This window comes from Equus przewalskii, chromosome 1 (genome assembly GCF_037783145.1).
Source record: "Equus przewalskii isolate Varuska chromosome 1, EquPr2, whole genome shotgun sequence".
Classification (NCBI taxonomy): Eukaryota; Metazoa; Chordata; class Mammalia; order Perissodactyla; family Equidae; genus Equus; species Equus przewalskii.
In genome coordinates, this window is record NC_091831.1 from 146,204,442 (window position 1) to 146,223,559 (window position 19,118).

The window sequence follows — 19,118 nt, forward strand, 5'->3', positions numbered from 1 at the left end:
TTCTAAAGCAGTCCTGAGAAAAAAGAACAAAACGGGAGGCATCACAATCCTTGACTTCAAAACATACTACACAGCTACAGTAATCAAAACAGCATGGTACTGGTACAAAAACAGGTGCACACATCAATGGAACAGAATTGAAAGCCCAGAAATAAAACCATACATCTATGGACAGCTTATCTTCAACAAAGGAGCTGAGGGCATACAATGGAGAAAAGAAAGTCTTTTCAACAAATGGTGCTGGGAAAACTGGAAAGCCATATGTAAAAGAATGAAAATTGACCATTCTTTTTCACCATTCACCAAAATAAACTCAAAATGTATCGAAGACCTAAAGGTGAGTCCTGAAACCATAAGGCTTCTGGAAGAAAACGTAGGCAGTACACTCTTTGAGATCAGTATTAAAAGGATCTTTTCGGACACCATGCCTTCTCAGAGAAGGGAAACAATCGAAAGAATAAACAAATGGGACTTCATCAGACTAAAGAGCTTCTTCAAGGCAAATGAAAACAGGATTGAAACCAAAAAACAACCCACTAACTGGGAAAAAATATTTGCAAGTCATATATCTGACAAAGGCTTAATATCCATAATATATAAAGAACTCTCACAACTCTACAACAAAAATCAAACAATCCTATCACAAAATGGGCTGGAGACATGAACAGACATTTCTCCAAAGAAGATATACGGATGGCCAATAGACACATGAAAAGATGGTCATCATTGCTGATCATCAGGGAAATGCAAATCAAAACTACACTAAGATATCACCTTACACCCATTAGAATGACAAAAATATCTAAAACTACTAGTAGCAAGTGTTGGAGAGTTGTGGAGAAAAAGGAACCCTCATACACTGCTGGTGAGAATGCAAACTGGTGCAGCCACTATGGAAAACAGTATGGAGATTCCTCAAAAAATTAAAAATAGACCTACCATACGATCCAGCCATTCCACTACTGGGTATCTATCCAAAGAGATTGAAGTCAGCAATTCCAAAAGTCCTATGCACCTCAATGTTCATTGCAGCATTATTTACAATAGCCAAGACATGGAAGCAACCTAAGTGCCCATCAACAGATGAATGGATAAAGAAGATGTGATATATATGTATACAATGGAATACTACTCAGCTGCAAAACAGAACAAAATCATTCCATTTGCAATAGCATGGATGGACCTTGAGGGAATTATGTTAAGTGAAATAAGCCAGTTAGAGAAGGATAATCTATGTATGACTCCACTCATATGAGGAATTTCAAAATGTGGACAAAGAGAACAGATTAGTGGCTACCAGGGGAAAGATGGGGTGGGGCGTGGGCACAAAGGGTGAAGAGGTTCACTTACAACACAAATGTCAAACAGTAATGTACAACTGAAATTTCACAAGATTGTAACCTATCGTTAACTCAATAAAAAAAAATTTTATTTATTAGCTGTATCAGTATGTCTCCCAATCTTGGAGAGGTGGCCTTATGTAAGATATGCCTTATCAGGCCCAGCAGTGTGCTTGCCTTGTCCTCAGTGTGAAATGTTCCAGGAGTGTGCCCTCTGTGAGCTATACGTGTCCTTGTGTTGCGGCAGGTTAGCTCTTGCTGCAGGTGCACGGGCAGGCTAGGAGGCTAGGTTGCCCACCTGGCTGACTGGTTGTAATGCTCAACTGAGTGTGGCTGTCATTGTCCCTTCAGTCACTTTATCTGGCGTGGGGAGCCCCAGCACAGTTGTCTGCACGGTCTAATAGCACATCCTTGCTGCAATTTTTATGTTAAGTGAGTAGGCCCCCATCATGGCTGGTTGGTAGGCTCAAGAGCTTACAATTGCTATAGGCCTCTGGTCTGCAAGGCTGTTTTCAGCTCTCTCAGTAGTTCAGCTGGGTAGGCCCAGCTTTGGAAGTTGGGGTCATTCCCCTATGTGGCTGATTGAGAAGTGCAAGTCTGCTGCCACTCTCAAGCCCCCCCACCTGCAGGCCCTCGCATGCCATCAATGCAGTCATACCTCATGCACCTACCTCAACTCAGTGAAGCTGACCCACTCATCTTGCTGCAGTGGTCCAACATACCCTGCCAGTGCAGGCCTACAAGTTTCTCAAGGGCTTGCTTTGGGTGGGACCAGTCCCCAGGGCAAGCTGCCTGACTTGGATGAGCTGAATTAAATCAGTGCCCTATTTGGTGGGACAGACCCCTGCACTAACAGGCCAGGGCAAGATTTCCAGTGTCGTCTGCCAGCATGTGTGGCAGCATGCTCGAACTACACAATAATGGCTGACGCCAATGTCTCAGTCCCTGGGGAGGTGGTCCCAGCTTGGGGAAGTCTCGCCTCTTGCCGGTGTGCCCAGATCTTATCAAGTGAGTCTCTTTTCAACAAAGGACTGTGCAGTTTTCTTTCTGGTGGTTTTAGGTTGCTGTCTGAAATGGATGAATTTGCGCATGGACGCTTTAAGAGGAGCCTTTTCTTTCTCTTATGTTCGATAGCTTTTCTGGAGGTATTCCCCATTGTCGTTAATAGCCAGCAAAGGCAGATATTATGATAGTTGCCTCAGTTGTGCTGAGTTTGAAAGCTGCTTATTATTGCAAAGCTCTCCTGCTCAGATCCCTGGCTCCTCTGGGGAATTCTTCTGTACCTTAAGATTGCTCCTAGCTATGAAGTGCCATGGCCAGAATGTGGCTTTTTTCTCTCCAGAAAGGAATTTCTGCTTCTTCCACCTCAGTTAGCACTCTCCCTTGTCATGGTGGTTCTTTTTCTACAGTTTCTTGTTGTCTCTTGGGGGTAATTGTTCCAAGGGTAGTTGTAAATTTATTGTGTCCTGTGGGAGAAGGTGAGTTCAGAGTCCTCCTACTCCATCATCTTCCCAAGAATCTCCTATAAGTTCTTTATTCTAATTGTATGTCAGCTTATAAAATCCTTTGACAACTTTTGTGAGTTTATCATAGCTAAATAGAATTCTCATTCCTTTTCCTAGTCTTAGTTACTCATGTTCATTTTGAAGAGCTGAAAGTTTCAATTTTGATGAAGTCCATTTTATCTTTATTTTTTTCGTGATTAGTGATTTTTGTGCCCTGTCCAGGAAGTCTTGCCCTGCCCCAGCGATATTAAGAGTTTTCTCCTATTTCCATCAAGAAATTTTAGCTTTTGTATTTAGGTTTCTGATCTATTTCATATTAATTTTTGTGTGTGATGTGAGGTATGATTTGAATTGATGTTTTTCATAAGGATATCTAATTGCTCCTACACTTTTGGAAAATATTATTTTTTCTTCTTTGAATTGTGTTGGTTCATTTTAAAAACTCAATTGACTATGTATATGTGGATTTATTTTTGGACTCCTCTTCTGTTCCATTGATAAATGTCTCTTTTTTTTTCTTTTTTTTTCTCTTTCTCCTTTTTTTTGTGAGGAAAATTGGCTCTGAACTAACAGCTTTTGCCCATCTTCCCCTTTTTGCTTGAGGAAGATTCTCACTGAGCTAACATCTGTACCAGTCTTCCTGGTACTGGGATGCCACCACACCATGGCTTGATGAATTGTCTCTAGATCCACGCCCAAGATCCAAACTTGCAAACCCCAAGCCACCGAAGCAGAGCATCCGAGCTCAACCACTGTGCCACTGGGCCAGCCATTAAATATGTGTATCTTAATGCTAATACCACACTGTCTCAGTTACTATAGCTTTACAGGAAGTCCTGAAATCAGCTGGTGTCTCTTCTAACTCCTTGATGTTTTCATATTCATTCTAGCATCAGCTTGTCAATTTCTACAAAAAAAGCTTGCTGGGATTGTATGGTGTCTGTAGATCAGTTTGGGAAGTGTAGACTTCTTAGCAGTATTGAATTGTATAATCAATGAACATGGTATAGCTCTTCATTTATTTAGGTGTTTTAGAAATTTCTCTCAACAATGATTTGTAGGTTTCACTTTAGAGACTTTACATGTTGTGAAGATTTCAGTTTAGAGATTTTATACATCTTTTATTAAAATAATGTGCAAATATTTTATGTTTTTTGATGCTACTGTAAATGCTCTTTTTTTATTGAGTTCGTAATAGTTTACATCATTGAGAAATTTCAGGTGTACATTATTTCTTAGCTGTCACCCCATAAGTGCTCCCCTTCATGCCCTGTGCCCACCCGCCACCCCCCTTCCCCTGGTAACCTCTGAAGTATTTTCTTTGTCCATGGATTTGTTCATATTCCAGATATAAGTGAAATCATCTGCTGTTTGTCTTTCACAGTCTGGTTTATTTCACTTAGCATAATAATCTCCAGATCCTTCCATGTTGTTGCAAATGGAATGATTTTGTCTTTTTTTTTTTTTTATGGCCGAGTAGTAGTCCATTGTAAATATATACCACATCTTCTTTATGCAGTCATCAGTCGATGGGCACTTAGATTGTTTCCATGTCTCAGCTATTGTGAGTAGTGCTGCAACAAACATAGGGGTGCATATGTTGCTTTGGATTCTTGATTTCAAGTTGTTTGCATACATACCCAGTAGTGGGATAGCTGGGTCGTATGGTAGTTCCTTTTTTAGTCTTTTGAAGAATCTCCATACTGTTTTCCATAGTGACTGCACCAGTTTGCATTCCTACCAGCAGTGTGTGAGGGTTCCCTTCTCTCCACACTCTCTCCAACATTTGTTATTTTTAATCTTAGTGATTACAGTCATTTTAACAGGCATAAGGTGGTATCTCAGTGTAGTTTTGATTTTCATTTCCCTCATGGTTAGTCTTGTTGAACATCTTTTCATGTGTTTATTGGCCATCTGTATATCCTTTGGAAAAATGTCTGTTCATATCCTCTGCACATTTTTTTGATTGGGCCGTTTGTTTTTTTATTGTTCAGTTGTGTGAATTCCTTATATTTTATGGAGATTAACCCCTTGTCAGATATATGATTTGCAAATATTTTCTCCCAATTGGTGAGTTGTCTCTTTGTTTTTATCCTAGTTTCTTTTGCCTTGCTGAAGCTGTTTAGTCTGATGAACTCCCACTTATTTATTTTTTCTTTTGTTTCCCTTGTCTGAGAAGACATGGTATTCAAAAAGATCCTTTTGGGGCTGGCCCCGTGGCCATGTGGTTAAGTTCGTGTGCTCTGCTGCAGGCGGCCCAGTGTTTCATTGGTTCGAATCCTGGGCACGGACATGGCACTGCTCATCAAACCATGCTGAGGCAGCGTCCCACATGCCACAACTAGAAGGACCCACAACGAAGAATATACAACTATGTACCGTGGGGCTTTGGGGAGAAAAAGGAAAAAATAAATGAATAAATCTTTAAAAAAATAATAATTCTTTAAAAAAAAACAAAGATCCTTTTAAGTTCGATGTCAAAGAGTGTACTACTTGTGTTATCTTCTAGGAGTTTTATGGTTTCAGGTCTTATCTTCAAGTCTTTGATCCGTTTTGAGTTTATTTTTGTATATGGCATGAGCTAATGATCTACTTTCATCTTTTGCATGTGGCTGTCCAGTTTTCCCAGCACCATTTATTGAAGAGACTATCTTTTCTCCATTGTATGTTCTTGGCACTTTTGTTGACGATTAGCTGTCCGTAGATGTGTGGTTTTATTTCTGGGTTTTCACTTCTGTTCCATTGATCTGTGTGCCCTTTTTTGTACCAGTACCACATTGTTTTGATTACTATGGCTTGGTAGTACATTTTGAAGTCAGGGATTGTGATGCCTCCAGCTTTGTTCTTTTTTCTCAGGATTCCTTTAGCAATTTTGAGTCTTTGTTTGCCCCATATGAATTTTAGGATTTTTTGTTCTATTTCCATGAAGAATGTCATTGGGATTTTGATAGGGGTTGCATTGTATCTGTAGATTGCTTGGGTAGTATGGACATTTTAACTATGTTTATTATTCTAATCCCTGGTCATGGAATCTCTTTCCATCTCTTTATGTCATTATCTACTTCTTTTAGTAATGTCTTATAGTTTTCATTGTGTAAGTCTTTCACCTCCTTGGTTAAATTTATCCCTAGGTACTTTATTCTTTTAGTTGTTATTGTAAATGGAATTGTATTCTTGAGTTCTCTTTCTGTAAGTCTGTTATTAGAGTATAGAAATGCAACTGATTTTTTTAAGTTGATTTTGTACCCTGCAACTTTACTGTAGTTGTTAATTATTTCTAATAGTTTTCTGATGGATTCTTTGGGTTTTTTTTTTTAATATATAAGAGTGTAACTGAAAGTTTGGTCCCTGAACCCGATGCCAATCCAAATAACAAGAACAGAGTCTTGAGTGGAAGAGGAAAGGTTTTTTACTATGCCTGGCACGGGGAGCAAAGCAAGGGCTCATGCCTCAAAAATTGCTAGCTCCCCGATGAGGAATGGGTAGGGATTTTTATTTGGGGTTTTTGGTAGGGGAGGGGGGAACATGTAGCTTGTGCAGCTCGGTGCTTTCCCACCAGCCTGTGTTTGGCCTTGAAAGGCTGCTTGCAGGGGGGGGAGGGTGACATAGGAGGATGGCAGGTGGGCATCCTTCGCCGTTGTCTCCTCTTCTTGTTTGAGGCAGGTTCGAGCACCGGGAGTCGAAGAGTTGAGGTCTGGGAAGCCTCGCTCCTTGATACTCTTGAGACAGCAGCTTTCCTGGCAAACTCAAGGACACATGATTGGCTAAACTTTAGTGTGCCTCCAACTCCAGGCCACCTGGGCTTTTAACAATTTGTAACTCCCATTTAGTTGTAAAGCTCAAAGAGTCCAAGTTTAAAGAAACAGGTATTTACATATGAGTGGAGCTAGAGAAGCAGGAAAGGGGGTGGTGGGTTTTAGTTTTAACCCCATATACGCTGGGTTCAATGTGGGGAACTGATATCAGGGCTGATGTTAAGAGCCTGTAACAAGAGCATGTCATCTGCAAACAGCAAGAGTTTCACTTCTTCACTCTCTATATGGATTCCTTTTATTCCTTTCTCTTGCCTAATTGCTCTGGCCAAAACCTCCAGTACTAAGTTGAATTAGTGGTGACAAGGGCACACTTGTCTTGTTCCTGTTCTCAGAGGGATGGTGTTCAGTTTTTGCCCATTGAGTATGATGTTGGCTGTGGGTTTGTCATATATGGCCTTTATTATGTTGAGGTACTTTGCTTCTATTCCCATTTTATTAAGAGTTTTTTGTCATAAATCATTATTGGATCTTGTCAAGTGCGTTTTCTGCATCTATTGAAATGATCATGTGGTTTTTATTCCTCAATGTGTTGATGTGGTATATCACATTGATTCATTTGTGGATGTGGAACCATCCCTGTCTCCCTGGTATAAATCCAACTTGATCATGATGTATGATCCTTTTGATGTATTGCTGAATTTGGGTTGCCAATATTTTGTTGAGGATTTTTGCGTCTATGTTGGCCTGTACTTTTCCTTTTTTGTGTTTTCCTTGTCAGGCTTTGCTGTCAGAGTGATGTTGGCCTTGTAGAATGTGTTAGGAAGTGTTCGGTCATCCCTAATTTTTTGGAATGATTTGAGAAGGGTAGGTATTAAATCCTCTCTGAAAGTTTTATAGAATTTCCCAGGGAAGCCATCTACTCCTGTGCTTTTCTTCTTTGGATGCTTTTGATTACTGTTTCAATCTCTTTCCTTGTGATTGGTCTATTCAGATTATCTGTTTCTTCTTGATTCAGCTTTGGGAGGTTGTAAGTCTAAGAATTTATCCATTTCCTCTAGATTACCCATTAAGTTGGCATATAGTTTTTTGTAGTATTCTCTTATAATCCGTTGTATTTCTGTGGTGTCTGTTATTTCTCCTCTTCCATTTCTAATTTGTTTATCTGAGCTTTCTCTGTTTTTTTCTTTGTAAGTCTGGCTGGGGGTTGTCAATTTTATTTATCTTCTCAAAGAACCAGCTCTTTGTTTCATTGCTCTTTCTACTGCCTTTTTTGTTTCAATAGTTAAGGGCTATTTTTTGAAATTTCATTTTCCAGTTGTTTGTTGCCAGTATATAGAAATACAGTTGAATTTTATATATTCATCTATCTAGTGAGCTTGCTCAGTTTACTTACATTCCCTTTGTGTGTGTTTTTTAATTGATTCCTTAGGATCTTCTATTAAGATAATCATATTGTTTGGGAATAGAGACAGTTTTACTTTTTCCTTTCCAAGTGTCACGCCTTTTATTTATTTTTCTTGTCTTATTACACTTGCTAAGACCCCCCAGTTCAAAAGTGGATAGGAGAGAACAGATATCCTTGCCTTGTTCCTGATCTATGGGAGAAAGTATTCAGTGTATTATTGCAAATATTTTCTCTCAGTGTGTGGTTCCCTTCATTTCTTAAGCTATGTACTTTTTAAATTCACTTTGAAGATTTACGTAAAGTAAATAACTTTTTATTTTACAATTCTATGAGTTTTGGCAGTTGCCAAAAGTTGTGTAACCATCACCACAATACAGATACAGAACAGTTTCATTGCCCTAAAAAATTTCATCACTGCCTCTTTGTGGTAAACCCTTGGCAACCACTGTCCTGTCTTCCATCTCTAGAGTAGTTAGTTTTGTTTTGTCGAAAATGTCATATAAGTGGAATCTTATAGTATGTAGCCTTTCAAAAAAACTTAAATTGTTTTTAGAATATAACTTAAATTTGTACAAATATAAAACTCAGTATAAATGCCTTATAGTTACAGTTTTTAATGTAAGTATAAAATAAACATGAAATACTAATAAAATCCAAAAAGCTAACCCATTTCAAATGAACAATATTAATTTAATTGGAAGGATGTTAATTGCAAGTAAATTGCCAATGTTGGGTTGATAGTAGAGAACTGTGCCCTCAACCCTCTTCTTTTTCCTCTGCCTCTCTTCATTTAGGTCTGCTGTTACTGACAGGCATTAAAAATGTTGAGTTGGGTGGTTTGGAGTAATCACACTTCACATTTAAGGCCTAACTGCCAGTTAGTAATCCCTGAATGTCTTTTTTACTAGGACATTTCTTGATACTTGGAAACTATTTTGTTTGATTGAAGATAAAGGTGGAATGGTTGCGTTATTGAAATCTTCATATAGTTTTTGTTAAACCTACTTATCATGGATATCAGGAATATGGCTCAGAGATGAGCTTTTCTCAGTTCACACAGATGCTGTCCACGTGAACGTGGTCTTACCTGTTAAGAGGCAGTACATAGCCTTTTGAGTTTGACTTCTTTTACAATGATGTTTTTTGATGTTGCATGTATTGATAACTTATTACTTTTATTGCTGAGTGGTATTCCATGGTTTGGATGTGTCACAGTTTGTTTATAATTTGCTAGTTGACGGACAGTAAGGTCATTACCAGTTTTTGGCAATGACGAATACAGCTGCTGTAACATTCATTTGCAAGTTTTTGTATGAACATGAATTTTCATTTCTTGGGTAGATATCTAGCAGTTTGATTGCTAAGTCATATGGTAAGTGTATGTTTAACTCTATAAGAAACTGCTAAACTCTTTTGTAAAGTGGCTGTACCATTTTGAGTTCCTACCAACACTTTCGTTTTCATTTTCTGCGTCCTTGTTGATATAAGGATGGTATTGCTAGTTTTTATTTTATTTTTTGACCTATACTCTAATAGGTCATGTAGGGGTATTTCACTGTTATTTTAATTTGCATTTCCCTCCTGACTAATGATGTTGAGCATGTTTTCATGTGTGAATAAGCATGACAAATAAGCCATCTATTTCAGTTTCTTTTGAGGAACAGATAATTTTACTTTTGTTGAGGTCTGATTTTATCCTTTTTTCTTTCTTTACGGTTAGTGCTTTTTGTGTTCTAAAAATCCTTTGGCGCTCATTCATTTCAATCTCTTATTAAAACACTATGATTCCTTAAAATAATTAAACTAAGAGTATGAGGAATGCTTTGTCTGTATAGCCTCTGACTGATAATAGAATCACCCTCACACACCAGGAGTTGCTCATTACAGAAGGGAAGGTAGTTCTCATCCACTACAGCTGCTCTTCCTTTTCCAGATATCTCTGTTATGTGGGGAACCGCTATTTACGAGGCTATGTTTTTTCATTTTTTTACAGAGAAAGAGTCTCTCATTAAGCTAACATCTGTTGCCAATCTTCCTCCTTTTTTTCTTTGGTTTTCCTTCCTAATGCCCCAGTATGTAGTTGTGTGTAGTTGTATGTTCTTCTGGTTCTTTCATGTGAACCTCTCCCACAGCATGGGCACTGACAGACAAGTGGTGTGGTTCCATGCCCAGAACTGAACCCAGGCTGCCGGAGTGGAGCATGCCGAAGTTTGTTTTTTTTGAGGAAGATTAGCCCTGAGTTAACATCTGCCGCCAATCCTCCTCTTTTTGCTGTGGCCCTGAGCTACCATCTGTGCCCATTTTCCTCCACTTTATATGTGGGACGCCTGCCACAACATGGCTTGACAAGCTGTCCGTAGGTCCGCACCTGAGATCCAAACCGGCAAACCCCAGGCCACTGAAGTGGAACATGCGAACTTAACTCCTGTACTGCTGGGCTGGCCCCTGGAATATGCCGAACTTTGACTGGTAGGCCATCAGGGCTGGCACAAGACTATTGTTTTCTTAGTTACTCACTTTCCTTTTGTATTGGTGAAGGGTAAAATAAGAATATATTGTAAATCACTTTCTAAAATTACGGAATTGTGCCATTATTTATGCCCCTAGATCTTTATGAGGAACTTGTTGCAAAGTCTAATTTTTTGTTTTCTTTTTTCTTTCAGTGGTGGGATCAGCAAGTTGATTTTTATACTACTTTCTTGCACCATTTGGCACAATGGGTGCCGGAAATTTACTTTGCTGAAATGGATCCAGACTTGGAAAAGCAGGAGGAGAGTATACAAATGTCAATATTCACTCCATTGGAATGGTACTTATTTGGAGAGGATCCAGATGTTTGCTTAGAGAAATTGAAGCACAGTGGAGCATTCCAACTTTGTGGGAAGGTTTTCAAAAGTGGAGAGACAACATATTCTTGTAGGTAAGAATTAGAAATTTATAGGATTGGTTATAATTACAGTCTTGGTATTTTGTACCTATTTCCTGATGTATTTTTCTTGGCTTATTCCTATTTGTAATATTTTAATCTACTTAACTTCCTTTTATTATAAACTTATAAATCTGTTTTTGGTAGTACAGCTTGTTTTTGAATATATGACTTACACTTAAACAGCTCTATCATTGTCTTTTCCTGTTCTCCAAAAGTGTATGAGCAATAGATTTTTGCCTTGTCTGTAATGTAGTCCACATAGTCTTACCTGATAGTTTTGGGGTCACATATACTTCAGAATTCTAAATACTTTCCCAGCAGAGTCAGGGCAGAATCCTATAATCAAACACAGCATTTATATAAGAAACCTATAAATATTCACAGCAAGTGGTGTAAATAAAGTTCATAGTCTCGTGTCAATTCAGGTCATTTTTTGCCACCACGTGAAATTCGTTGTCAAAGGATTGTGAACCTGTCAGAGCAGCTGGAATTTACTTGGATAGAAGAGGCCAGTGGTAGGAAAACTGGAAGCAGCTTTAGGCTTTTTGCCCTTTGTAAAAGAAGTTGCCTTAAACATCATGGTAACATGGAGAACTTTTTTACTCCCTACTCCTGCCTCAAATTTTCAGCTTTTAGATCTTAGCAACAGTTTTAGTTTTTTTCCTTTATTAGTGGTAGTTTAGATTGGGAATCTGAATTTTTATACTTTATAAATACAAAGAATTGTTTTCTGCTTCACTATATTTCTCGGTTTGACTGGTTTATGTATAGTTAACAGTTGTTTAGAACATACTATGTATCCTATTCTTTTCTGAGAAAAAAATCAGCTTTTGTATTTTGTGTACTATTTTGTTCTTTAGCATAGTAAGGTTCATTTATCGTTTTATATATTTTTATTTTCAACTACAATGTGTACTACACATTTGTAGACCTCATTTCTCCAAAAGTGTCATAGAGACATTTTTAATTGTCACAACTAGGGGAATGGTACTGGCATCTAGTGAGTTGAGGCCGGGGTTGCTGCTTATACATCCTACATTGCATAGGATAGTCCCCTCTACCCCCAACAAATAATTATCTGGTTCAGAAATGTTAGTCTACTGAGGTTGACAAATTCTGCTCTAAATAGGTCAGATCATATGTATTTTAGAGAATATTATTAAGCAATCTTTATTTCCTATTATCCTTTTAAAATTCATTTTTAAAAACTTCCTAATTCCATCTCTTCAACTCTTGTAAATAAAATATTTCAAATTAATTTTGCACATTAAACTAATTTATATTGTTCTTAATGTTTCCCTGAAAATGTTAAATAAAATAGTACATTTTAAAAGTTGTTGTTAGGTAAGAGATTAAGAGAGACTGAATTTGTTTCATTTATTCAATAAATATTAGTTGAATACCCATCATGTGCCAGGCATTGTTCTAGGTGCTTGGGACATATCAGTATATAAAATAAATAAATTCCTGCACTTACATTGTTTACAGTCTAATAATTTTGTTTTCATCTAAGCATCATTTACCAAAGAACAATTAGTGTTTTTAAAATATATTTATAAATGTAATGGGGTGAGATGTTGGCAGATAATAAAATAAAGATGGTTATTTTTCAAAAAACTAAGTTTGAGGGGCTGGCCCCGTGGCCGGGTGGTTGGGTTCTCACGCTCCGCTGCAGGCGGCCCAGTGTTTCGTTGGTTTGAATCCTGGGTGCGGACATGGCACTGCTCATCAAGCCACGCTGAGGCAGCGTCCCACATGCCACAACTAGAAGGACCCACAACCAAGAATATACAACTATGTACCGGGGGGCTTTGGGGAGAAAAAGGAAAAAATTTTAAAAAAAAATCTTAAAAATTAAAAAAAAAACTAATTTTGAATTGTAATTTAACACTTTGAAAACAGGTGAAAGCTCAGAGCAATGAGGATGATTTAAGAATCTCATGCTCTACCGACTGAGCTAGCCGGGCAATGAGGATGATTTAAGAGTCTCATGCTCTACCGACTGAGCTAGGCGGGCAATGAGGATGATTTAAGAAATAAAATCAAACATCCAAACTTACACATTCAAATATGGCTAAAAAGAGGCTAAAAAGTATTTTAAATTCAGTTTTTGAAGCATTTTCATATTCAGTTTGTGCCCCATACAGGAAACTCATTCACATTATATTGTCATTCCTTAAGCATCAGTGGGAGTCATCTAAATTTTGGAATATAATTTTCAATCTTTTTCAGGGACTGTGCAATTGATCCAACATGTGTACTCTGTATGGACTGCTTCCAGAATAGTGTTCATAAAAATCATCGTTACAAGGTATGAAAATAGATCCATAAAATTTCTAGATTAGCAGGAATCTGATGACCACCTAGGTCAAATTCCTGACCAGTGCTTGAATTCCTGCTATTACAGCTCTGATATGTGAACCTTTAGCTCTCGTCAAACATAGCATGTGATAGGACATCTACTCCCTCAAGAAGCAGCCTCTTACAATTTTTTTGTAAAAGATTTTATACAAAAGATTGTATAAAGCATATGAAAAGTTTAAAGAATAACAATAGAGGTCGGCCCCATGGTGTAGTAGTTAAGTTGGGCATGCTCCACTTCGGTGACCCGGGTTCATGGGTTTGGATCATGGGCATGAACCTGCACCACTTGTCAGCCATGCTGAGGTGGTGACCCACATACGAAATAGAGAAGAATTGGCACAGATGTAAGCTCAGGGCGGATCTTCTTCACCAAAAAAAAAGGAGAGAGAATAAAATAATAAAGTGAACACTTGTATAACCACTACAGTAGTCCCCCCTTACCCACAGTTTCACTTTTCTCGGTTTCAGTTATCTGAAGTCAACTGCAGTCCAGAAATATTAGATGGAAAATTCCATAAACAATTCATAAGTTTTAAATTGCACACTGTTCTGAGTAGCATATCCATGTAATAAGATTGAAGGTTTTTTCTTTTGCTGTTACATTATTAGACAAACCTGTTATTTTGAGCTGAAATGTATTTTTCAAATAATAGTCTTGGTTCTGTACTCTGGGCTTCAACATAATAATTGATGTTTCTCTTTGTACATATAACGTGCCTAAAGTCCTGTGTCAATGTAAATAACATCTTGGAATTATGTAGATTATGTCTTCCAGAGTTGAAAGTGCTGTTCCTGTTTTTAGACTGGCTTCAACGTTACCACTTCCATCTCAGGAAGTGATGATCTATAGGTATAGATTATAGATATTATTATTGTGCACAAGAAGAAACAGATTGAGGAGTGTTTGATATAGTGTGGTCAAAACGTTTTCCCAAGATTGCAAAGCTAATCACTGATGGAATTTTAAAAGTTAATTATTAGTTATATTCCACATTTCTCAATTATCTGCATTAATTATAGCTTACCTTATGCTGAAGAACTCAAGAAAGAATACCCAAAATAGACTCAGGGAGGAAGTTATTAATTTCTTCTCAGTTTTACTCTGGGAGACTAATGGGGAGAGATGCTGAAGGCTCAAGACCAGAGTTCAGTTCCTCACATTAAAGACTCCTAAGCCTGTGCTTCCCAAACTTAAGATTTTGTGGGCCAGTACAATTTCAGATAACTTTGGGTAATACATAGGGTTTTCAAGTTTTTCTTTGGCCAAGTATGATTTTTTTTTTGAATTGAGGTCATAATAGTTTACAGCATTGTAAAGTTTCAGTTGTACATTATTATTTGTCAGTCACCATATAACTGGCCACTTCATTTCTTGTGCCCATCCCCCAAACCCTGTCCGCCTGGATAACCAGTGAACTGTTCTCTTTGTCCGTGTGTTAGTTCATCTTCCCCATATGAGTGAAATCAGACAGTGTTTATCTTTCACTCTCTGGCTTATCTCACTTAACATAATACCCTCAAGGTCCATCCATGTTATGGCGAATGGGAGGATTTTGTCTTTTATTATGGCCGAGTAGTATTATATATATATACCACATCTTTATCCACTCATCAGTCGATGGGCACTTGAGTTGCTTCGTCGTCTTGGCGATTGTGATTAATGCCTCAGTGAACATAGGGGTGCATAAGTGTCTTTAAATTGTTGATTTCAAGTTCTTTGGATAAATACCCGGTAGTGGGATAGCTGGTCATATGGTATTTCTATTTTTAGTTTTTTGAGGAGTCTCTATACTGTTTTCCATAGTGGCTGCACCAGTTTGCATTCCCACCAGCAGTGGAGGAGGGTTCCCTTTACCCCACAACCTCGCCAACATTTGTTCTTTTTTGCCTTGGTGATTATAGCCATTCTAATGGGTGTGAGATGATCTTAGTGTAGTTTTAATTTGTATTTCCCTAATGATTAGTGATGTTGAACATCTTTTCATGTGTTTATTGGCCGTCTGTATATCTTCTTTGGAAAATGTCTCTCTATGACCTCTGCCCATTTTTTGATCGGATTGTTTGTTTCTATGTTGTTCAGTTGTGTGTTCTTTATATATTAGGGAGATTAACCGCTTGTCAGATATATGATTTGCAAATATTTTCTCCCAATTGGTGGATTGTCTTTTTGTTTTGATCTTGGTTTCCTTGCCTGGCAGAAGCTCTTTAGTCTGATGATGTCCCACTTGTTTATTTTTTCTTCTGTTTCCCTTGTCCAAGTAGACGTATTCAAAAAGATCCTTTTAAAACTGTTGGCAAAGAGTGTACTATCTGTATTTTCCTGTAGAAGTTTTATGGTTTCAGGTCCTGCCTTCAAGTCTTTGATCCATTTGCAGTTTATTTTTGTGTATGGTGAATGGTAGTGGTCTACTTTCATTCTTTTGCATGTGGCTGTCCGGTTTTCCTAACACCATTTATTAAAGAGATTTTCCTTTCTTCACTGTATGTTCTTAGCACTTTGGTCAAAGATTAGCTGTGCGTAGATGTGTGGTTTTATTTCTGGGCTTTCAGTTCTGTTCCATCAGTGTGTGTGCATGTTTTTGTACCAGAACCATGCTGTTTAAATTGCTATAGCTTTGTAGTATATTTTGAATTCTGGGATTGTAATGCCTCCAGCTTTGTTCTTTTTTCCCAGAATTGTTTTAACTATTTGGAGTCTTTTGTTGCCCCATATGAATTTTAGGATTCTTTGTTCTATTCTGTGAAGAATGTCATTGAGATTCTGATTGGGATTGCTTTGAGTCTGTAGATTGCTTTGCGTACTATGGACATTTTAACTATATTTATTCTTCCAATACATGGGCATGGAATCTCTTTCGATTTCTTTATGTCATCATCTATTTCTTTCAGTAATGTCTTATAGTTTTCGTTGTACAGGTCTTTCACCTCCTTCGTTAAGTTTATTCCTAGATATTTATTGTTTTTGTCATGACTGTAAATGGGATTGTATTCTTGAGTTCTCCTTGTGTTAGTTCGTTAACAGAGTATAGAAATGCAATTGATTTTTCTAAGTTAATTTTATACCCTGCAACTTTCCTGTTGTCGTTGATTACTTCTAATACTTTTCCAATGGATTCTTTAGTATTTTGTATATATAAAACCATGTCATCTGCAAACAACAAGAGTTTCACTTCTTTTTTTTTTTTATTAAGGTTATGAAAGTTCACATCCTTGTGAAATTACAGTTGTACATCATTATTAGTCATGTTGTAGGTACACCACTTCACCCCTAGTGCCCTCCCCCCACCCCCCTCTCCCCTGGCAACCACCGATCAGTTCTCTTTGTCCATATGTTAACTACCACCTATGAGTGGAGTCATACAGAGTTCGTCTTTCTCTGTCTGGCTTATTTCACTCAACATAATACCCTCAAGGTCTATCCATGTTGTTGTGAATGGGACGACTTTGTCCTTTTTTATGGCTGAGTAGTATTCCATTGTATATATATACCACATCTTCTTTATCCAATCATCAGTTGCTGGGCACTTAGGTTGGTTCCATGACTTGGCTATTGTGAATAATGCTGCAATGAACATAGGGGTGCATGGAACTTTTGGAATTGCTGATTTCAGGTTCTCAGTATAGATACCCAGTAGTGGGATGGCTGGGTCGTAAGGTATTTCTATTCTTAACTTTTTGAGGAATCTCCATACTGTTTTCCATAGTGGCTGCACCAGTTTGCATTCCTACCAACAGTGTATGAGGGTTCCCTTTTCTCCACAGCCTCTCCAACATTTGTCACTCTTGGTTTTGGATATTTTTGCCATTCTAACAGGTGTAAGGTGATATCTTAGTGTAGTTTTGATTTGTATTTCCCTGATGATTAGTGATGATGAGCATCTTTTCATGTGTCTATTGGCCATCCGTATATCTTCTTTGGAGAAATGTCTGTCATGTCCCCTGCCCATTTTGTAATTGGGTTGTTTGTTTTTTTATTGTTGAGTTGTGTGAGTTCTTTGTATATTATGGAGATTAACCCTTTGTCTGATAAGTAACTTGTGAATATTTTTTCCCAATTAGTGGGCTGTTTTTTTCTTTCAATCCTGTTTTCCCTTGCCTTGAAGAAGCTCTTTAGTCTGATGAAGTCCCATTTGTTTATTCTTTCTATTGTTTCCCTCATGTGAGGGGTTATGGTGTCCGAAAAGATTCTTTTGAAGCTGATGTCAAAGAGTGTACTGCCGATATTCTCTTCTAGAAGACTTATTGTTTCAGGCCTAATCTTTAGGTCTGTGATCTATTTTGAGTTTATTTTAGTAAATGGTGAAAAAGAATGGTCAATTTTCATTCTTTTACACATGGCTTTCCAGTTTTCCGAGCACCATTTGTTGAAGAGACTTTCTTTCCTCCATTGTAGGCCCTCAGCTCCTTTGTCGAAGATTAGCTGTCCATAGATGTGTGGTTTTATTTCTGGGCTTTCAATTCTGTTCCATTGATCTGTGCATCTGTTTTTGTACCAGTACCATGCTGTTTTGATTACTGTAGCTTTGTAGTATGTTTTGAAGTCAGGGATTGTGATGCCTCCAGCTTTGCTCTCCTTTCTCAGGATTGCTTTAGCAATTCGGGGTCTTTTGTTGTCCCATATGAATTTTAGGATTCTTTGTTCCATTTCTGTAAAGAATGACATTGGAATTCTGATTGGGATAGTGTTGAATCTGTAGATTGCTTTAGGTAGAATGGACATTTTAACTATGTTTATTCTTCCAATCCATGTGCATGGAATGTCTTTCCATCTCTTCATGTCGTCGTCGATTTCTTTCAAGAAGGTCTTGTAGTTTTCGTTGTATAGATCTTTCACTTCCTTGGTTAAATTTATGCCAAGGTATTTTATTCTTTTTGTTGCGATCGTGAATGGGATTGAGTTCTTGAGATGTTTTTCTGTTAGTTCATTGTTAGCATATAGAAATGCTACTGATTTATGTATGTTGATTTTGTACCCTGCAACTTTGCTGTAGTTGTTGATTGTTTCTAATAGTTTTTCTGTGGATTCTTTGGGGTTTTCTAAGATCATGTCGTCTGCAAACAGTGAGAGTTTTACTTCTTCGTTGCCTTTTTGGATTCCTTTTATTTCTTTTTCCTGCCGAATAGCTCTGGCCAAAACCTCCAGTACTATGTTGAATAAGAGTGGCGAAAGTGGGCACCCTTGTTTTGTTCCTGTTCTGAGAGGGATGGGTTTCAGTTTTTGTCCATTGAGTATGATGTTGGCTGTGGGTTTGTCATATATGGCCTTTATTATGTTGAGCTACTTTCCTTCTATACCTATTTTATTAAGGGTTTTTATCACAAATGGATGTTGGATCTTGTCAAATGCTTTCTCTACATTTATTGAGATGGTCATGTAGTTTTTATTCCTCATTTTGTTAATGTGGTGTATCACACTGATTGATTTGCAGATGTTGAACCATCCCTGTGTCCATGGTATAAATCCCACTTGATCATGGTATATGATCTTTTTGATGTATTGCTGTATTTGGGTTTCCGATATGTTGTTGAGAATTTTTGCATCCATGTTCATCAGTGATATTGGCCTGTAATTTTTCTTTTTTGTGTTGTCCTTGTCTGGCTTTGGTATCAGAGTGATGTTGACCTCATAGAATGTGTCAGGAAGTATTCTGTCTTCCCCAATTTTTGGAATAGTTTGAGAAGGATAGGTATTAAATCTTCTTTGAATGTTTCGTAGAATTCTCCAGAGAAGCCCTCTGGTCCTGGACTTTTATTTTTTGGGAAGTCTGATTACTCTTTCAATCTCTTTACTTGTGGTTCGTCTATTCAGATTATCTGTTT

At 37.7% G+C, this 19,118-nt stretch overlaps 1 protein-coding gene across 3 annotated transcripts in view; it reads left to right on the forward strand.

The window, feature by feature from the left end:
* Positions 1–19,118, forward strand: part of UBR1 (ubiquitin protein ligase E3 component n-recognin 1) — a 166,595-nt gene that overhangs the window by 32,192 nt on the left and 115,285 nt on the right. For all 3 annotated transcript variants that reach the window (XR_011529200.1, XM_070582691.1, XM_070582701.1), the window contains 2 exons: positions 10,669–10,925; positions 13,167–13,245. Coding sequence is in view for 2 of the 3 variants with exons in the window: in XM_070582691.1 (XP_070438792.1) it covers positions 10,669–10,925; positions 13,167–13,245 (336 nt within the window). In the remaining variant the exon portion in view is untranslated. The remainder of the gene's footprint in view (positions 1–10,668; positions 10,926–13,166; positions 13,246–19,118) is intronic.